This window comes from Trichogramma pretiosum, unplaced genomic scaffold, assembly GCF_000599845.2.
Source record: "Trichogramma pretiosum strain Unisexual culture from Peru unplaced genomic scaffold, Tpre_2.0 scaffold24, whole genome shotgun sequence".
Classification (NCBI taxonomy): domain Eukaryota; kingdom Metazoa; phylum Arthropoda; class Insecta; order Hymenoptera; family Trichogrammatidae; genus Trichogramma; species Trichogramma pretiosum.
Window position 1 is genome coordinate 1,965,099 of NW_019641611.1, and position 15,681 is coordinate 1,980,779.

General features: G+C 37.6%; 5 protein-coding genes across 6 annotated transcripts; 4 read left to right on the forward strand and 1 right to left on the reverse strand.

The window, feature by feature from the left end:
- Window positions 1–891: 891 nt before the first annotated feature.
- Window positions 892–5,970, forward strand: LOC106648365 (serine/arginine repetitive matrix protein 1). Of its 2 annotated transcripts, none has more exons than XM_014365216.2 (7): window positions 892–1,573; window positions 1,750–2,051; window positions 2,140–2,434; window positions 2,547–3,044; window positions 3,117–3,484; window positions 3,563–4,028; window positions 4,682–5,970. In XM_014365216.2, exons 1-7 carry the CDS (start codon window positions 1,543–1,545, stop codon window positions 4,987–4,989), a joined length of 2,268 nt encoding a protein of 755 aa, XP_014220702.1. In that variant the 5' UTR covers window positions 892–1,542; the 3' UTR covers window positions 4,990–5,970. The 2 variants fall into 2 exon arrangements, with proteins under 2 accessions (XP_014220702.1, XP_014220704.1); XM_014365218.2 differs by having other exon boundaries at window positions 3,566–4,028.
- Window positions 5,886–9,813, reverse strand: LOC106648367 (probable E3 ubiquitin-protein ligase makorin-1). Its single transcript, XM_014365220.2, has 4 exons — window positions 9,103–9,813; window positions 8,049–8,312; window positions 7,171–7,972; window positions 5,886–7,089 (listed from the first exon to the last, which is right to left on the reverse strand). Exons 1-4 carry the CDS (start codon window positions 9,135–9,137, stop codon window positions 6,949–6,951), a joined length of 1,242 nt encoding a protein of 413 aa, XP_014220706.1. The 5' UTR covers window positions 9,138–9,813; the 3' UTR covers window positions 5,886–6,948.
- Window positions 9,814–11,121: 1,308 nt separating this feature from the next.
- Window positions 11,122–12,897, forward strand: LOC106648366 (ornithine aminotransferase, mitochondrial-like). Its single transcript, XM_014365219.2, has 3 exons — window positions 11,122–11,768; window positions 11,839–12,169; window positions 12,260–12,897. Exons 1-3 carry the CDS (start codon window positions 11,389–11,391, stop codon window positions 12,851–12,853), a joined length of 1,305 nt encoding a protein of 434 aa, XP_014220705.1. The 5' UTR covers window positions 11,122–11,388; the 3' UTR covers window positions 12,854–12,897.
- An 890-nt stretch (window positions 12,898–13,787) lies between these two features.
- LOC106648173 (ornithine aminotransferase, mitochondrial-like) lies at window positions 13,788–14,376 on the forward strand. The gene is made up of 2 exons (XM_014364856.1): window positions 13,788–13,950; window positions 14,024–14,376. Exons 1-2 carry the CDS (start codon window positions 13,788–13,790, stop codon window positions 14,374–14,376), a joined length of 516 nt encoding a protein of 171 aa, XP_014220342.1.
- On the forward strand, window positions 14,237–15,332 carry LOC106648368 (ornithine aminotransferase, mitochondrial-like). The gene is made up of 4 exons (XM_014365222.1): window positions 14,237–14,328; window positions 14,478–14,674; window positions 14,753–14,978; window positions 15,054–15,332. The coding sequence occupies exons 2-4, from the start codon at window positions 14,606–14,608 to the stop codon at window positions 15,233–15,235; spliced, it is 477 nt and encodes a 158-aa protein (XP_014220708.1). The 5' UTR covers window positions 14,237–14,328; window positions 14,478–14,605; the 3' UTR covers window positions 15,236–15,332.
- Window positions 15,333–15,681: the final 349 nt, after the last annotated feature.

The window sequence follows — 15,681 nt, forward strand, 5'->3', positions numbered from 1 at the left end:
CCGCCGCCGACCGGCTCGCCAATGGTCAAAGACTCCCGAGAGTGCACTGCACGTTAAAACGTAAACAGAGATTACGAACCCAGACCTGCAATGTGCATATAAAACGCTCGACTACACGAGAGAGCGTGAGAACATTTTATATTCGAGTCGATGTTTAATTGCGCGCGCGTATACGATCGCTCTGATTATTTATCGATGGTCGTGCTTCGTACGTGACACATTTTTTTTTTCTTTCTTTTATCGAATCCCTGCGACGCTGATACGGAAAATTTCATTGATTCTTCAGAATGGAATTCAAAAACAGCACCGATACAATCGTAACTGACCGTTGCATAAGTTTACGATAAAATCAATTACTCGCCAATGCAAATAAGGTCCCTCTTCCGCCCGCATTTATGTGACGCACACTTTAGACGATAAATGTTTCGGTGAAAAAGCATAACGTCCAAGTTAGCTTCATTTCATAAATATACTTCATTAATAGTGGAGAAATTAAGCTAATGATAATGAACTCCTTTGGCATAATTAATCTTGACCAAGTACGACTCATGACCACTCAAGATGCATATTTGTTTTATTATTTTACATAACTTAAAATTTACCCGAAAAAATATTCTAGTAAATCCGCTACGAAAGGTCTAGCGCTAATTTATCATCAAAAAAATCTAATGCATTGAATGAATATCTTATAACAATTCGCACCACATGTATTATGTATGTCAAATCGCGTGAACGGACGAATCATTCGACAAGTAGAAACCCCTCCAATCTTCGTGTAACAGACGTTCGCGTCATAACCGAGCTCGACTCGCGAGTTATATACACGGCCAGTATACGCATCCAATGTATACGAACCGAGAGACAGTACAGTGTATAATACACACTACTACATAACGCACGAATACACGCTCAAGCTTGAAGTATATGTATTTGTGTTTTACTCTCTGTGTTATGTGTACGCGAATATCGTGATTTAGCTCTAAGCGTAAACTAGTGTACGAGTGAGTTGACACTAGATAGTACGCCTCGTCTTTATTTTTTATTTTTATACTTGTTTTATTTGTAAGAATGAATCGTTGACGAACATCCGATGTTCGAAACCGTGTGGCGTCGACAGAATTTTTCATCTTCAATAACAGTGTGTGCCCTTTTTTTAAATACATAAGTATATATTAAACATACTAAGAGTATCCTAACCTGGATAACTTCTGAAATTTTATATTTTTGTATCAAAATATAACAAATGTGCCAATGGTTAAAACCATCTTATGAATTTAAAGAAATGTTAAGCTGTAACTTGGTAGATAATTTGTGAACTTTTAATATGGTCTGGCATCTGGGAAGCTGCAATGATTTTTAAACTGTCAGTTGAGTGAAAAAAAATGTTTTTATCAGTGACTGATTATCAATAATTTCTCATGAATCTTAAATGTTTTGGTTATTCATCCTCTGTGCTATGCTAGATCAGATAATATTTTTTTACTCATTGTCAAAGTAATTTTATAATGACAAACTAGAGCTTGATGCGATGAAATCAATTGGATGATTGATACTTCTCACCAGAATATGCTGGGTAAGAACTTTAACATATATAACTTTAATCTTTTGACTTCATTGATATAAATGGTTAAACAAATTAGATTATTCATTGAATTAAAATTTTTTTCAAAGTGTGAATTTGTTTTGTAAAAATATTTCAGTCCTTTAAAATAAAATTTTTGTAAATTCTATAAATACATTTCTCTGCAGTGATGGCCACTGGAACAGAAAATGCTGGAGCAACTGCTGCAGGTCCATCTAAAGATGAATCTCATGCCCAAAGGCTGCAATATCTACAACAACGAAGAGATGCTTTGCAGGAAAAGTTGACCCAAAAAAATAGTGAACTAAAAAAGCTTTGTATCGAAGAAGCTGAACTGACTGGTGTTTTACCTCCTGAAATTCCTTTAGAACCTGGTGAGAGTCCACCAACTTTCAGCAAAAGAGTTGGAACTAACAACATCAATCATTCACAAAAACTTATTAACAAACTCAAAACAGCAGGAGGGCCTGTAAGTTTTCATTTTCATAACTGTCATTGATTGTTATTTGATCAATTTTATAAAAAAGTAATTTGATTGTAAATTATTTTATTTATAGGAGGAATCAAAACTAGAATTACAAAAACAAATTCAAATAGATATAGCAGAATCTGCTCTTGCTGCTTTAAACGACCCAACAGAAACTAAAGTTGCAAGGCGCAAGCATAGACTCCAATATCAGCAAAGCCAAAAGAAATTACAAGAAATCAATGCTCAGCTTAATTTTGTTAGGCAAAGTCATGGAGGTATTTCAAAGTATGGACATTCTTCACACTCTTCCCATTCTAGTTTGCATGTACAGCCTATGGCCAAACATCGATCCAAGAAACCTCGACCCCCATTAGAAAGTTCAGGTAATTAATCTTTTTTCTTTGTGAAAAAATTATATTAACTTCATATGACATTTTTGTTTCATAATTTCATACAAATAAAATAACTATTTATACAATTTTTTGTTTAATACAGATTCAAGTCCAAAAATAGAGTCCCATAGTTTTCTTCAAAATCCTGGTGTGAGTCTCAGTCCTGTCAGTGGGAGTGAATGCCAAAGCCCCAACTTCACTTCTTATGAATTACAAGATCTCCAACAATCTTATCTTCCTGGTTTAAGTACCTCAAATCGAGCAACATATCATGCACCTAGTCCAGTTGAAGAGCAAAGACTTAATAATCAAAACAACAATTCTGGATATCGAACACGCTCGCTTTCTCAGGCTCGTTTTTACCCTGAACGCCCATACAGGCATATGCCAAATACATTTACAGAAGAAGAAAGGCAAATGCATTATAGGCAATTAAAAATGAGACGGGAAGCTGAGGAAGTAATGCGGACTCAACAGAAATACCAAGATAGCGATGGTAATAATCGTCGATCAGCGCAACTCTCGTATTATGAAAGTGATTTTAGTACTAGAAGTTATGAGAGACATACTGTGCATGATTACCCTTTACCATATAATCAAGGTGAGCTTGGAAAATAATTTTTTTTGCTCGATGTAGACATTTAAATTTATAAAGTTTCGTTGTTATTCACAGGTCATAAATCAAAACCAGTGTTACACACTCGCGATAGCGTGGACAATTCGACGCCACCATTGACGTCATCTTCAATGGACTCAAAGTCAAAAACTGCAGCAGAAATGCCTGACGGTTACTGGATGCGATTAAACGGCGAACTAGTTTGGTGTTCGTCCGATGTTAGCGAAATGAGAAAAAGGCAATCACCTGTATCAAATAGTTCGGCCTTAACAGCCGATAATCGCTTTGGTAGTCTAGACCGACGGAAGCAAGCTCTGTCTCATCATCAGCACTCTCCTGCTGGTGATAGTCAGTCTCGCTATCACACCGTAGCGATTGGTCCGAAAAATCCAGTCGCTACTCATTCTCGGCCATATCCAATACCGGTGAGTTATTCAATTATGTCTTATGTCCATAGAAGTGAAATAGGAAAGCACTACAATACATATTTGACCGTTTAAAAGCAGCCAAAAGTTCCCACGCCAGACAACAATCCAAAAACAACGATACCATCTGCTAGTCGCATGTTACTTCGTACCCAGTCATTAGGTAGCGTTGAAAATTGGCAGAGCCCACCAAACGGTGTTTCAAATACTGAGGACGATAGGGCTACTCCAACAACACCCAGTAGTCCAGCTCCAAAATTGAAAGAAAAAGAATGGTACGAAACGTCGCTAGACAGTTCCTCGCCACCGCCACCGCCGTCGCGTGCACCTGCACCTGCGGTACTCAGGCGGCACAATCCTCCGTTGAAGGAGCGCGCGCCTGTTCGAAGCAATTCTATACCGGCCAATCGTAGGCCCAAGGAGTTGATACTGGACGAGGCACCCGAACTCCCTCCACAGAGGCCATTGCCCCCAGTTCCGGTTTCTAGATATTCCACAGAATTCAGAGTTAAAGAAATACCAGCGGAATCCAAGCCTTCACCTGGTTAGTAAATTTGAAGTATTTTTCATGGATGAAGTATTGACTGAGAGAATAATTTTAGACTGACGTGGTTAATTTTTATTCTCATATATTTCAACAAAAATTTTTTTTCAAGATACGTGCCAATGAAAAATCATTAAATAGTCGATATAACGCATATAAAAATAATTACTTTAAGAGTAGACTTCCTCATCAAATTTTGCAATCGTCATCAACAAATGATTCATGTAACAATGTGTACATCTATAAAAACAAAAAAATTGTTTAATATAACTGTTAAAGACTAACGTATCCGTACATATATAATCTTTTCAATTTAAAAAAACAGTCATTGATTGATGAGAAAGCCTAATCATTACATTCAAATCGCACTCATACACTAATTGCGTCGAAACACTCATAAACGAGTCAAAATTTTTCTCTTTAGTTTATTATTTAATCATTATAAAAACTTTTACACTGCTGTGACGCTGAAGCATATCACAAAAAAATAATATAACAAAATAAATAAATGAATAAACCATCAATGTATTATTAATACACTTATTGAAATACTTGGATAAATGTAGAAAGTATGCCTGCAATCAGCAAATGAAAATACACTCCAATTATTATACAAAAAAATTGAGAATTATAAACTATCTGTTCACTCGCAGGATCTCAGGAAAATAACAGTACCAATAATGTTGAAACAACGATGCTATCGTTAAACTCTCCGACGACTCCGGGTACAATTGTCCAGCCAGGAAAGTACCAGCCGTACCGCGAAGTTACGAAGCCATTCGAAATGTCTGATTTTTACAAGTATTCGACGAAATTTCGCAAACAAACAGCTTCAACGATTCCATCATCGGCGGAGCAACAGCAGCAGTCTCAATCGCCGCAACCACCTAAAGACCAACCACGGAATCATCCCTCATCGATACAACGAAACAGTACGTGCCCATCGTACGTACTGAGATAATAACTATTTTTTAATATGTGGAAAAATCATTTGATATTATTCAAATTATTTTGCTATTAAGGTAACTTTTACAATGTAGAAGTGTATATTATATTGCGTGAATCATTCGGTTTCAACGAAAGAACACGATTTTATGTAAGAAATGAATTTCAGCATCCAGGCAAATGTTGTTGTTCAAAAATTGTACAAATAATAATTACGTTACGTATTGTTTAGTAAATGATAGTAAACGAATAAGGGATGCTTAAAATTTTCGCGTTGAAACCATTTTACGTTTGACAATAAATACGGTTCAGTTGGACAAGCAAACCAAGAATACTGATTTTTAAAAATTATAAGTGATAGTCACTGACCATAATAAATCAAAACGAATGAAACATTCGTTTCTTATGTATAGTGTAGATTTTACATTTTGTAACTTTTCCAATGTAATTGATAAACTACAGTCACTGCCACCATAATAAAATATCGTTTGTAAATTATTTTCTAATTGACAATTGTGGCCTTAAGTCATATCATTAACGATATAAATAATTATAACGTCGATATAATGTAAGTACGAATTAAAGATATAAACGATAGCATAATAATGAAAGTTTATAAAACTTTTACGGCACCGTTAAAGGCCAAAGATTTGTCAAGAAAATTGCATGCACTCATTCAGAATGATTGAAATATATTTTATATCTGTAAAATAAATGATTTTTTGAATGGATATTCTGAAGTTGCGATATGGTATTATTTAATAGTAGGTCTCTAAATGTATTTTTCCATCATCTTATAATATTCAGTGCCTTACAAGAAGTTGAAAATTGAATGTGACAACTGAAATTCATTTTGTATAATCAAATCAAATACTGCTGAACAGTATTTGAAAATGAAAAAAAACTACTCAATTTATCGTAGATAATACAAATTACTTTATTTTTTTAATGACAAAAAAAAATATATGTTATCGTAAAAAACAGATCTTATGCCAAATCATTTTTGTATTTATTCCTGGTCCTTCAAGCAATAAGTAATTTTATAAATTAACAATAATTTTAGCCAGATATTAGATGTATTGTTACCCAGCCCAAGTAATAACATTAATTTAATTATAATCATATTTCTGGAAATGTGCTAAAAAACGTTCGCAGTATTTTTTGCCGAAGGACGCTTATAATACGCGTATCTAGCAGTCAGCAAAAATTTGACTGGTTTGCTGATTTAATTCATTAAATCAGTTTACATATTTTTTTATCATATTAAGAATAATTCATTATCCTAAAAAGTCAGCGGACGATGAAATTTAAGAGTCGTCTCAAAACACCGACAGGTGAACAAGCCTCTTATTTTTTCTCTAACGGTATTAATTTTTTTTAATTCGAGATTGAACCTAATGTCAGCCTGCCACTGATTTTTTTCGAAGGGAACATAAGTTCACGTAATCTTTGTATATATGTTCGCATGAAAAATAATCCGTACAAAAATTACACATCAGGTATCGCCGTAAATTTTCATATATAAAAATAAATAAATAATGATTTATACGTTCCTTCGAGATAATTAACAATTCAACATTCTAATAACAACGTCAACGATTTATCATATTAAAAACAGATTACACAGCAGGCAGGCACCATTACAAGTCCATTTAGCAAATTTTTTAAGTTTTCTCCTATAGCGATGCGATATCATTTGATTCATTCCTTTTAAAGTCTTTCGAAGTGAGCGCTTTGAAAAAGCATGTCGTGCTTTCAAATTAAACCAAATGGATTAATTCTATTTGCTTTTATAGTGGTACGAGTTCTTTATATAAACAGTGAATCCAGTAATCGAAAGTTTCATTAAGTAGATTATAGCAACAAAGGTGGTTAAAACTTCTTGATATTTTTTCCTTACGCTATGTAGTCTTTTAGACAAAACGAAGGCTGCTTATAATTTTCCGATCCTGGCAATATTCTAGCAAAGAGATAACTAATCAAAGTAAGACGACAGATCATATCCATCATACTCAGACCATGTTTCTGAATCAGAGTCTGAAACCATGTTTATGATATCTTGAAAATCATAATACACTCCTTCTCTCTCATCCAAGAAGTCGAACAAAAACAAAGTCTGAAATTAAAAAATTCATCATTAAGCTCATTATACTTCAAAATATAAATTAATTTAAGTTCTCTAAATGGAAATACATACACGTAAGAAATCAAGGTCATTATCTGCATTTCGACGCATTCGTGCTGGAGGACCCACGTCGGTTTTCGTGCCGTCAGGCAAAGCGTGAAGATAAAAACATTTATTACCAAATGGACACTTTCCACTACCTTTATTAAAATATTTGCAATCTTTGGTACTAAGAGCTTCCTTGTAATCTGTTATTAATTTATCTTTTTCTTCTTTCGTATCTACCCAGAACATACTTGGACATACAAAGTCAGAAGGTACTCGGCATTCTGGGCATGCTCTGATGATCTTGTTTTCAAACTGTTTTGCTTTTCGCCACTTTCGAATACACGAAAGACAAAAACAGTGATTGCAATTAGGTAGAATTCCAAACCTTTGTTCTCTTGTTGATTTTTCCATTATTGTTTCAAAACAAACACCACATGATTTTTCTCGACTTCTTTGAATTGCGAATGACAGTTCCATATTGAGTTCGTGTTGTTTCAAGCAAGCATTGTGATGCTTTTTTCGTTGTTCTTCATTAGCGGGATGAAGAGCTGGTCTAGTACACATGTCACAAATATCACCATGGACATACGGACAATTTGATTTTTTACAGACACCTGTTGCCTCAGCATAAGGACATAGAGGATCCAACGAAGACGGAAGTTGTGACTGCTGTCCTGACGAAGGATTTAATGCTTGAGCATATGTTAAAGGTGTTTCAGATGTTCCTGATGCGCAATATTCTTCTAATGATGTATTAATTGAAGAATTTGATGCTGATGGAATAAATTCTGGTGCATTGGCCCACTCTGCATCAACTATGCTCATTCTGAAACAATAAAATAAAATAATCAAATTACAGTTAAAATGTCAACTATAATTATTTTAAAAAATTTAATGCTTACGCTTTCTCCAAAACTTGTACTTCATTTGATCCTTCAGATTTACTAGTTGAATCAGTGCTAGAATTTCCTGACTGGTTATTAGGAGATCCATGAATGAAATGACATCTATTACCATATCTACATGTGCCCTGTTTGAAAAATTCACAATAACCTGTGTCTTCCGAAACATTAGATTCATTCATAGAAGTATCACTTCTTGGTGCAGTTATGACATGCTTAAACCTGCAGATAGGACCATCTCTGCAGTTTCCATTTTTGAAAAATCTAGAAATTAACACAATGAATAAATTTTTTAAATATTAATTTATAACATGTAAATGTATTTTTAGTGATAATAAAATATTTATGATCTATGATATTCCAGCAAAAAGTAGCAATGTTTATAGAGGTTTAACAAAAACTCTGTACACAGACCAAGGAAGAATCTAAAAAAAATCCATAGTACACATGAACCAACTAATATAATATAAAATATAAAACAGAAAAATTTAGTAAAAAAATTATTTCAATTATTACATAAGTAATCTCTGCATTCTTAAATGCTTTGGTTTACTTTACAATTAATGAATTAATAAATGCATAGAAGAAGGTAAGAAAATGAAATGTCAATACTAAAAAAAAACACATCAATGCGAACAATATTCAAAAAAATGTATATTATACATTTTTGAAGTCTAATATGAATTCATAAAAATATTTAAATATTTATAAGCTATAATATAAGTTTCTTAGTATGTCAAATAGTCAAACAATCAGTTCTTGTTTTCCATGTTTTCAAATTTCAGAGACAATAACAAAAGAAATCATTTGGCATTCAATGAATATTTAATAGAATGAACAGTATTATTTGACAGAATATCAAGGGAAAAACGAGGTCAAAAATAATAATACTGGCTTTTCAATTAGTAATTGTGATCATGGATCTTAGCAATAATGAGTTTGATGCTACTCAATAAAAAAAGTCAAATAAAAGTTCTTTGGTCAGAAAAAAGATAAAGAAAAATAGGAATAATGGAAAAGTTATTATGGTCATGGTTAAAATTAAAAGACTTACCGGCAATTGACATTTCTCATCCATGAGTCGGCCATTTTCTCGCGCGCAATTGTTGTAGCTGCTGTTTGTGACAGTAGTGGTTGATTATGATGATGATGAAGCGACGAAGACTGTCTCTTGGTCCTTTTGGCAACTCGGCCGACGGCGACGTTCCGCAAAAACGACAGCTCGCTGCTTTAGACCAACGGTTTCGTTGGCTACCACACGTTTAACGATATATATGTGTATTATATATTGCTGACTTGGCCTCGGATGAGATCCAGAAAACACAATGCAAGGATGGGATAAACAGAACTCGCCACTTGGACGTGCAGCAAGCAAGCCTCGAAGTCCTCCTTTTACAACAACATGCACATGTAAACGCGCGTTTCACTTGACCAGCTCGAGAGAAAAAGTCGCTTCACGTACGAAATACACACAACACAAAATTCGTTAAATGCGCGTACGAGTAGTTAACAAGCATATACACGCTTTACATGTATAAGCTGTATTATTGATGCGTCGCTAGTCACAGCTGAATCGAGACTCGCATTTATACACGCAAACACACAACAACACACACACACACACACACAAACACACACGCACAATTCGAGCTGATCCGTGCACGAAGAGGAGCAGACTTGCTGAGCTCAGTGCTGGCTGCTCGTCACTGAATCATTTGATGAGCTCTAGTGCTATACAGTGCTATACACAAGTATAATGTCTCGTGCTCTGTACAGTATAAAGCCGTGTGTAGACTGTAGAGTGTAAAATTCGCAGACCACTCACCACAGACGATAGAGAGTAATCCGCGCAGGCGCGCCGCTGCAGTTTCTTCTATCCTCAAGCAGCAACTGCAATTTTTGCAAAGCTCAATTTGTCCAAAGACAGAGGATCAGACCGCGCGACTATTCAAAGGAACCAATTCAAAAATAATTTTTATAATATTGAAAGTATAATATTAAAAAGTTTCAATCGATTAATAATACTTTTCAAATTTTTCATTAAATATGATGAATCTTTGATACTAAATGATTTGTAAGTTTTTTTAACAGACCAGAGTTATGAATTCTAAAATAAAATAGATTTAATAATTTCACTTGTCAGTATGTGAGTCAACATTTCTTTATGATTTCTATTTACTGAAAAAGTAGTTTACGGTATTTATTAATAGCGTCAAGTATTTATTATAAGTAAGTATATGAGCCAATGGCATTGATTTTTATCGCTCAACATATATTTCAAAGTTTTCCTACTCTACACAAATTAAATAGGCAATTGAAATAAACAGTGTTGAATCTTTTCTCACGGAGAGTACTAATGTATTTTAATCTCGAGTGAATTTCGAATTTCGAATGCAAAAAACAAAGGGTGTACGGACATTGCAGGCCTTTTATCGTTCATTAACAAATTCAGGATTGATTTATCCTATTGACGCGTTGCAGCGCTCAATATTTATGATGTTATCGAGTTTTTTTGTGGCGCTATTGTATCTTCTCATACATCACAAACTAGCTTTCAATCGGAGCATATGTGACAGACATTTTAAACACGAATGACTAGAGTAAATTAATGAAAATATAATAAAAAAATTCGCGCAATAACATATTAAATCGATATCTTCTAAAAATTTCAGAAATTACCGCGACGATCAAATTTTATCCGAAACCAGCAAACGTTTTTGAGCTCAAAATTCGACCCGCAAAAACTCGAATCTTTTCAATGAAATTGAGTAAAAAGTCGTTAACCTTTGCAATCGCTATTATTGCGTAACAATGTACCCGTAGTAAAATTTCTGTGATAAGTGCAAGAGCTTAGGAAGCTTGCGAAAACGAGGCTGTTATCACTGCTCCTCGTTGATAGGTCGCAGCAGCTTAATAAACGAGTTCGCTCTTACCGACCCGCGCCTGTTTATACATGCAATCATTCGTATATACGATTATTTAATCTGCTGACTGTGTGAGCACCAGCAATGTTGTACGCAGTCGAGCGACTTGAAATATTCATATCGCGTGCATCGACAGTTAGGCACGAATATTCGCTGGAGACGCGTCGAACGCCACTCTACTCTACCTTAGCTGAGTAATTATAAATCATTCAAACTGGTTTTGCGGCGCATCGTGGCGCAGAGACGAGTAAACACCGGTGCGAATCGGCAAGAGCGTCGCTTCGAATACAAAAACGCAATCTTTGCCCATAATCCCTGATAGTACAATATAAGCTTTTGCGAAGCAGTCTGCCTCGTATCATCATCTGTACGAGCCCCAAGACGAGCAGTTGCTGTAAAATCGAACACGAACAAGCATGTCTCTCCGAATCGTTCGTAGGGTCAAGCAGCACCTGTCGGCGATTTTGCCCGCCTCGTCATCGTCTCCGATTCAAGTGACGTGCCGTCGCTGCCTCAGCTCCGAGCAAGTCTTCGAGCTCGAGCACAAGTACGGCGCGCACAACTATCATCCCCTCGAGGTAGCTCTGCAGCGCGGCGAGGGCGTCTTCGTCTGGGACTGCGAGAATCGCCGCTACTACGACTTCCTCAGCGCCTACTCGGCGGTCAATCAAGGCCACTGTCATCCGCGCATCTATCGGGTGCTCTGCGAGCAAGCCAAAAAGCTGACCCTCACCTCGCGGGCCTTCTACTCCGACGCGCTCGGCGAGTTCAGCCACTACATCACTCGGCTGTTTGGGTAAGTTACGAGTTCTCTCCACTTGTCGTGAATGAAAATGATTTTTATTTTTGATGCGATTGTCAACAAGCTACGAACGATGGTTGCCCATGAACACGGGCGTCGAGGGTGGCGAGACCGCCTGCAAATTGGCCCGTCGATGGGGCTACGATCGCAAAGGAATCGAGCGCTACAGGGGCAAAATCGTGTTCGCGGAGGGCAACTTCTGGGGCAGGTCCTTGAGCGCCGTCTCGTCGAGCACGGACGCGTCGAGCTACGCGGGCTTCGGCCCTTTCATGCCGGGCTTCGAGATCATTCCCTACGACGATCTCGATGCGCTCGACAAAATAACTCGAGATCCGCAAGTTTGCGCCTTCATGGTCGAACCGATACAAGGGGAGGCCGGCGTCGTCGTGCCCAAAGTAAGGATTGACTTCTTTTAAAATTTTGAGATTTCAAAGTAATCGCGAAATAACGACAACCGAGGCTGAATAATTTTTTCTCCTTTTCAGGATGGATACTTGAAGGGTGTGCGAGATATATGCACGAAAAATAACGTGTTGTGGATCGCCGACGAGGTCCAAACCGGCCTCGGACGAACGGGTAAACGACTGGCTTGCGATCACGAGGGGGTCAAGCCCGACATACTGATACTCGGCAAAGCTCTGTCCGGCGGCTTCTATCCCGTCTCGGGTGTCCTGGCCAACGACGACGTCATGCTGACCATCAAGCCGGGCGAGCACGGCTCGACCTACGGCGGCAATCCGCTCGGCTGTCGCATAGCCATGGAGGCCCTGCGGGTCCTGGAGGACGAGCGGCTGGCCGAGAACGCCGAGAAGTTGGGCCACCTGCTGCGCGGCGAACTGTCCAAGCTGCCGCGAGACGTCGTCAAGGTCGTGCGAGGCAAGGGACTGCTCAACGCCATCGTGATCGACGAAAAGATCGACGCGATGGACGTCTGCCGCCAGCTGAAGGACGAGGGTCTGCTCGCGAAGCCCACCCACGGCCACATCATTCGACTGGCACCGCCGCTCTGCATAGACGAGCAACAAATAAAGGAGTGCGCGGACATTATCGGTCGCGTTATCAAACGACAAAATCCATAAAGAAGAGCCGCATGGTTGCCTTTTTTTTCTTCGATTCGTTTGATTTTTTTCGAATCTGTGAAAGAGCCATGTGTAAAATATTGATTTTTATAAAGTTAATTTTAATAAACAATTTCCTTGGAACGAAAAATTTCTAAAATTGAATTTTAAGATTAAAAATTTGAAATCTTTATCGTAGATAAGTGACAAAATTCACCAATTTTATCAACACATTGATACGAAAACAAATTTTAATAGATTTAGCAAATATTTTTGTCAAGTATAACGATTGGTTTTTTGATATTATTAGTCACGTCTTACTTAATAAACGTAAGTAAATATTGTCTTTTCAGATATTTGTACTTAAAATTAGCAAAGAATTAAATGTTAAATCGACTTTATCTTTTTTTCACTTAAAAAAACTCATACGAAAGTTATTGGTCAATAAAAAAATGTAAAGAAAAAGAGAATTATTGTTAAATGTAACATCATCTTGACTATATTTTTTTATCTTTAAATGAAGTGCATGTGCATACTTGTCAAGAATTAATCTACAATTACGAGTCCAACAAACATAAGCTTATGTTGATCTACGATTGCGATAGGTGACGACTCGGCTCGTATCAGTAAGCATACAAACAATCGCGTGTATCTTCCAGTGATGCGAACTCTGGTATAAATGCACCCGATGCGTAAAAAAGGCATCAAATTTCTAAGAATCCAGTGGCAAACGATGAGAAGCGCGACTCGGAATTTATTCGCGGTAGCGTCGACATCGCCGCGAAACGCGATAATATCGCGAGCCCTGAGCGCTCGTCAAATAATCGATCGGGATGAGCGTTACGGCGGCCACCACTTCAAAACCCTGCCGGTGGTCATCAGCCGCGGCCAGGGCGTCTATTGCTGGGACACAGACGGCAAGCGATACACGGATCTGCTGGGCGGTTTCGCCACCATGAATCAGGGCCACTCGCATCCCCGCCTGGTGCGGGTCATGCAGCAGCAAGCCGCGACTCTGGCTCACACGTCGCGGGCCTTCTACAGCGAGCACCACGGCGCGCTCGGCGAGTACATTACCAACTTGACGGGATACGACAGGTTTTTGCCCATGAACACCGGTACATACGCGATGCATTCTATCGAGGGCGATTCCAGTGAACGATCGAGTACATGTTTACTTTTTCATCGTAGGCGTCGAGGCAGGCGATACGGCGCTCAAAATTGCACGTCGATGGGGTTACCGGACGAAGAAAATACCGAGCAATAGGGCGACGGTCGTTTTCGCTCGAGGAAATTACTGGGGTCGCTCGCTGGCTGCCCTGTCGTCGTCCACGGACCCTCCTTGCTACACGGATTTCGGTCCCTACATGCCGGCTTTCGAGAACGTCCCCTACAACGATTTGGCCGCGCTCGAGCAAAAGTTCTCCGACAATCCGGACATCTGTGCGTTCATGGTTGAGCCGATCCAGGGTGAAGCTGGAGTCAACATTCCATCGGTAAATTATATTCAAGAGCGGTCGACCTTGAAATGTATCAAATCATAAGCTAATGGGCGATTGAAGTTTTTCTTTTTAATTATCAAGTTTACAAGTAACTAAATAAATATGAATCGTTTATTTGTTAATGCTCTCGATTTTACAGAAAGGCTACTTAAAAGGCGTGCGGGAATTGTGCACGAAATACAACGTCTTATGGATCGCGGACGAAGTTCAGACGGGCCTCTGTCGCACAGGAAAATTATTCGCGGTCGATCATGAAGCAGTTAAACCAGACATGTTGGTGGTGGGCAAAGCTTTATCGGGAGGCATGTATCCCGTGTCCGGTGTTCTCGGAAAAAGTGAAGTAAATGCAATCTATCTATATTGACAATTTTATTCCTTATCGGAGTTGTTTTTCATTTTACGTTCTTTTCATCAATAGATCATATTAACTTTGGAAACTGGCGTTCATGGAAGTACTTTTGGAGGCAGTCCCCTTGGCCAAGCAGTCGCTCTTGAAGCATTAAAAATTTTGGAGGAAGAAAAATTAGCCGATAAAGCTGCTGCATTGGGAAAAATCGTTCAAACGGAGCTCGAAAAAGTTCCCAAAGACATAGCAATAGAATTTCGAGGCAGAGGTTTGCTAGCTGGGTTAAAATTAAATCCTGGTAAGTGGCGCGCGGCTTATAAGTTTCTCGTAATAATACACCATAGCAGATTATCAACAAAATGTTTAATTCTAGATTTCGCCAATGGATGGGATATATGCACAAGACTGATAAATAGAGGATTACTGACACGACCCGCGCACAACTATATTATTCGGATATCGCCACCGTTGATAATAAACGAAGAACAATTAAAACAAGCCTTGACTATAATTACGGATACATTGTACGAATATAAAAAAGAGAAAGAAAACTAATTTTGTAAGCATATTCTTGAAAAATTTTGGCACTCAGTAAAATATAGAACGAAACATGTATATGAGTTTGATGTTTCATGATTTTGAAAAGTTAGAATTTTCAATAATTATATTTATGCAACTAAATTGAACTTATTTCATTCGTTGTAAAATCATAGAACGACTTGATATATTTATAACAATTTCACATGATATTTAATACGTTGATTTCACAGTTAAAATTTTGCATACAAAAAGTTTATTTTCATCTTTCTTTTAATTTCGCGAGTCTCAAAGCCACAGTGTCATTTTTTTACCGACAGACTACTAAAAACGGATATTTGTAGTATTTTTTTTCTGGATCAACTTTCGAAAAATGGCTCCTACATATTGTTGCTGTAAACAGTTATATGCAATTTTAATCAATTTGATTTGATAGTCTTTCCCGAAATACAAGATCGAAATTT

Excerpts from the sequence above, each read along its gene's own strand:
- LOC106648365 (XM_014365216.2), top strand. The coding sequence starts at position 1,543 with ATGATTGATACTTCTCACCAGAATATGCTGG. Across the intron at positions 1,574-1,749 it reads TTCTCACCAGAATATGCTGG|TGATGGCCACTGGAACAGAA; the intron begins GTAAGAACTTTA and ends ATTTCTCTGCAG. Across the intron at positions 4,029-4,681 it reads GGAATCCAAGCCTTCACCTG|GATCTCAGGAAAATAACAGT; the intron begins GTTAGTAAATTT and ends GTTCACTCGCAG.
- LOC106648173 (XM_014364856.1), top strand. The coding sequence starts at position 13,788 with ATGAATCAGGGCCACTCGCATCCCCGCCTGGTGCGGGTCATGCAGCAG. Across the intron at positions 13,951-14,023 it reads GTTTTTGCCCATGAACACCG|GCGTCGAGGCAGGCGATACG; the intron begins GTACATACGCGA and ends TTTTCATCGTAG.
- LOC106648366 (XM_014365219.2), top strand. The coding sequence starts at position 11,389 with ATGTCTCTCCGAATCGTTCGTAGGGTCAAGCAGCACCTGTCGGCGATT. Across the intron at positions 11,769-11,838 it reads TACATCACTCGGCTGTTTGG|CTACGAACGATGGTTGCCCA; the intron begins GTAAGTTACGAG and ends ATTGTCAACAAG. Across the intron at positions 12,170-12,259 it reads CCGGCGTCGTCGTGCCCAAA|GATGGATACTTGAAGGGTGT; the intron begins GTAAGGATTGAC and ends TCTCCTTTTCAG.
- LOC106648368 (XM_014365222.1), top strand. The coding sequence starts at position 14,606 with ATGTTGGTGGTGGGCAAAGCTTTATCGGGAGGCATGTATCCCGTGTCC. Across the intron at positions 14,675-14,752 it reads GTGTTCTCGGAAAAAGTGAA|ATCATATTAACTTTGGAAAC; the intron begins GTAAATGCAATC and ends TTTCATCAATAG. Across the intron at positions 14,979-15,053 it reads TGGGTTAAAATTAAATCCTG|ATTTCGCCAATGGATGGGAT; the intron begins GTAAGTGGCGCG and ends GTTTAATTCTAG.
- LOC106648367 (XM_014365220.2), bottom strand. The coding sequence starts at position 9,137 with ATGGCCGACTCATGGATGAGAAATGTCAATTGCCG. Across the intron at positions 8,313-9,102 it reads ATGAGAAATGTCAATTGCCG|ATTTTTCAAAAATGGAAACT; the intron begins GTAAGTCTTTTA and ends GTTAATTTCTAG. Across the intron at positions 7,973-8,048 it reads GTACAAGTTTTGGAGAAAGC|AATGAGCATAGTTGATGCAG; the intron begins GTAAGCATTAAA and ends TTATTGTTTCAG.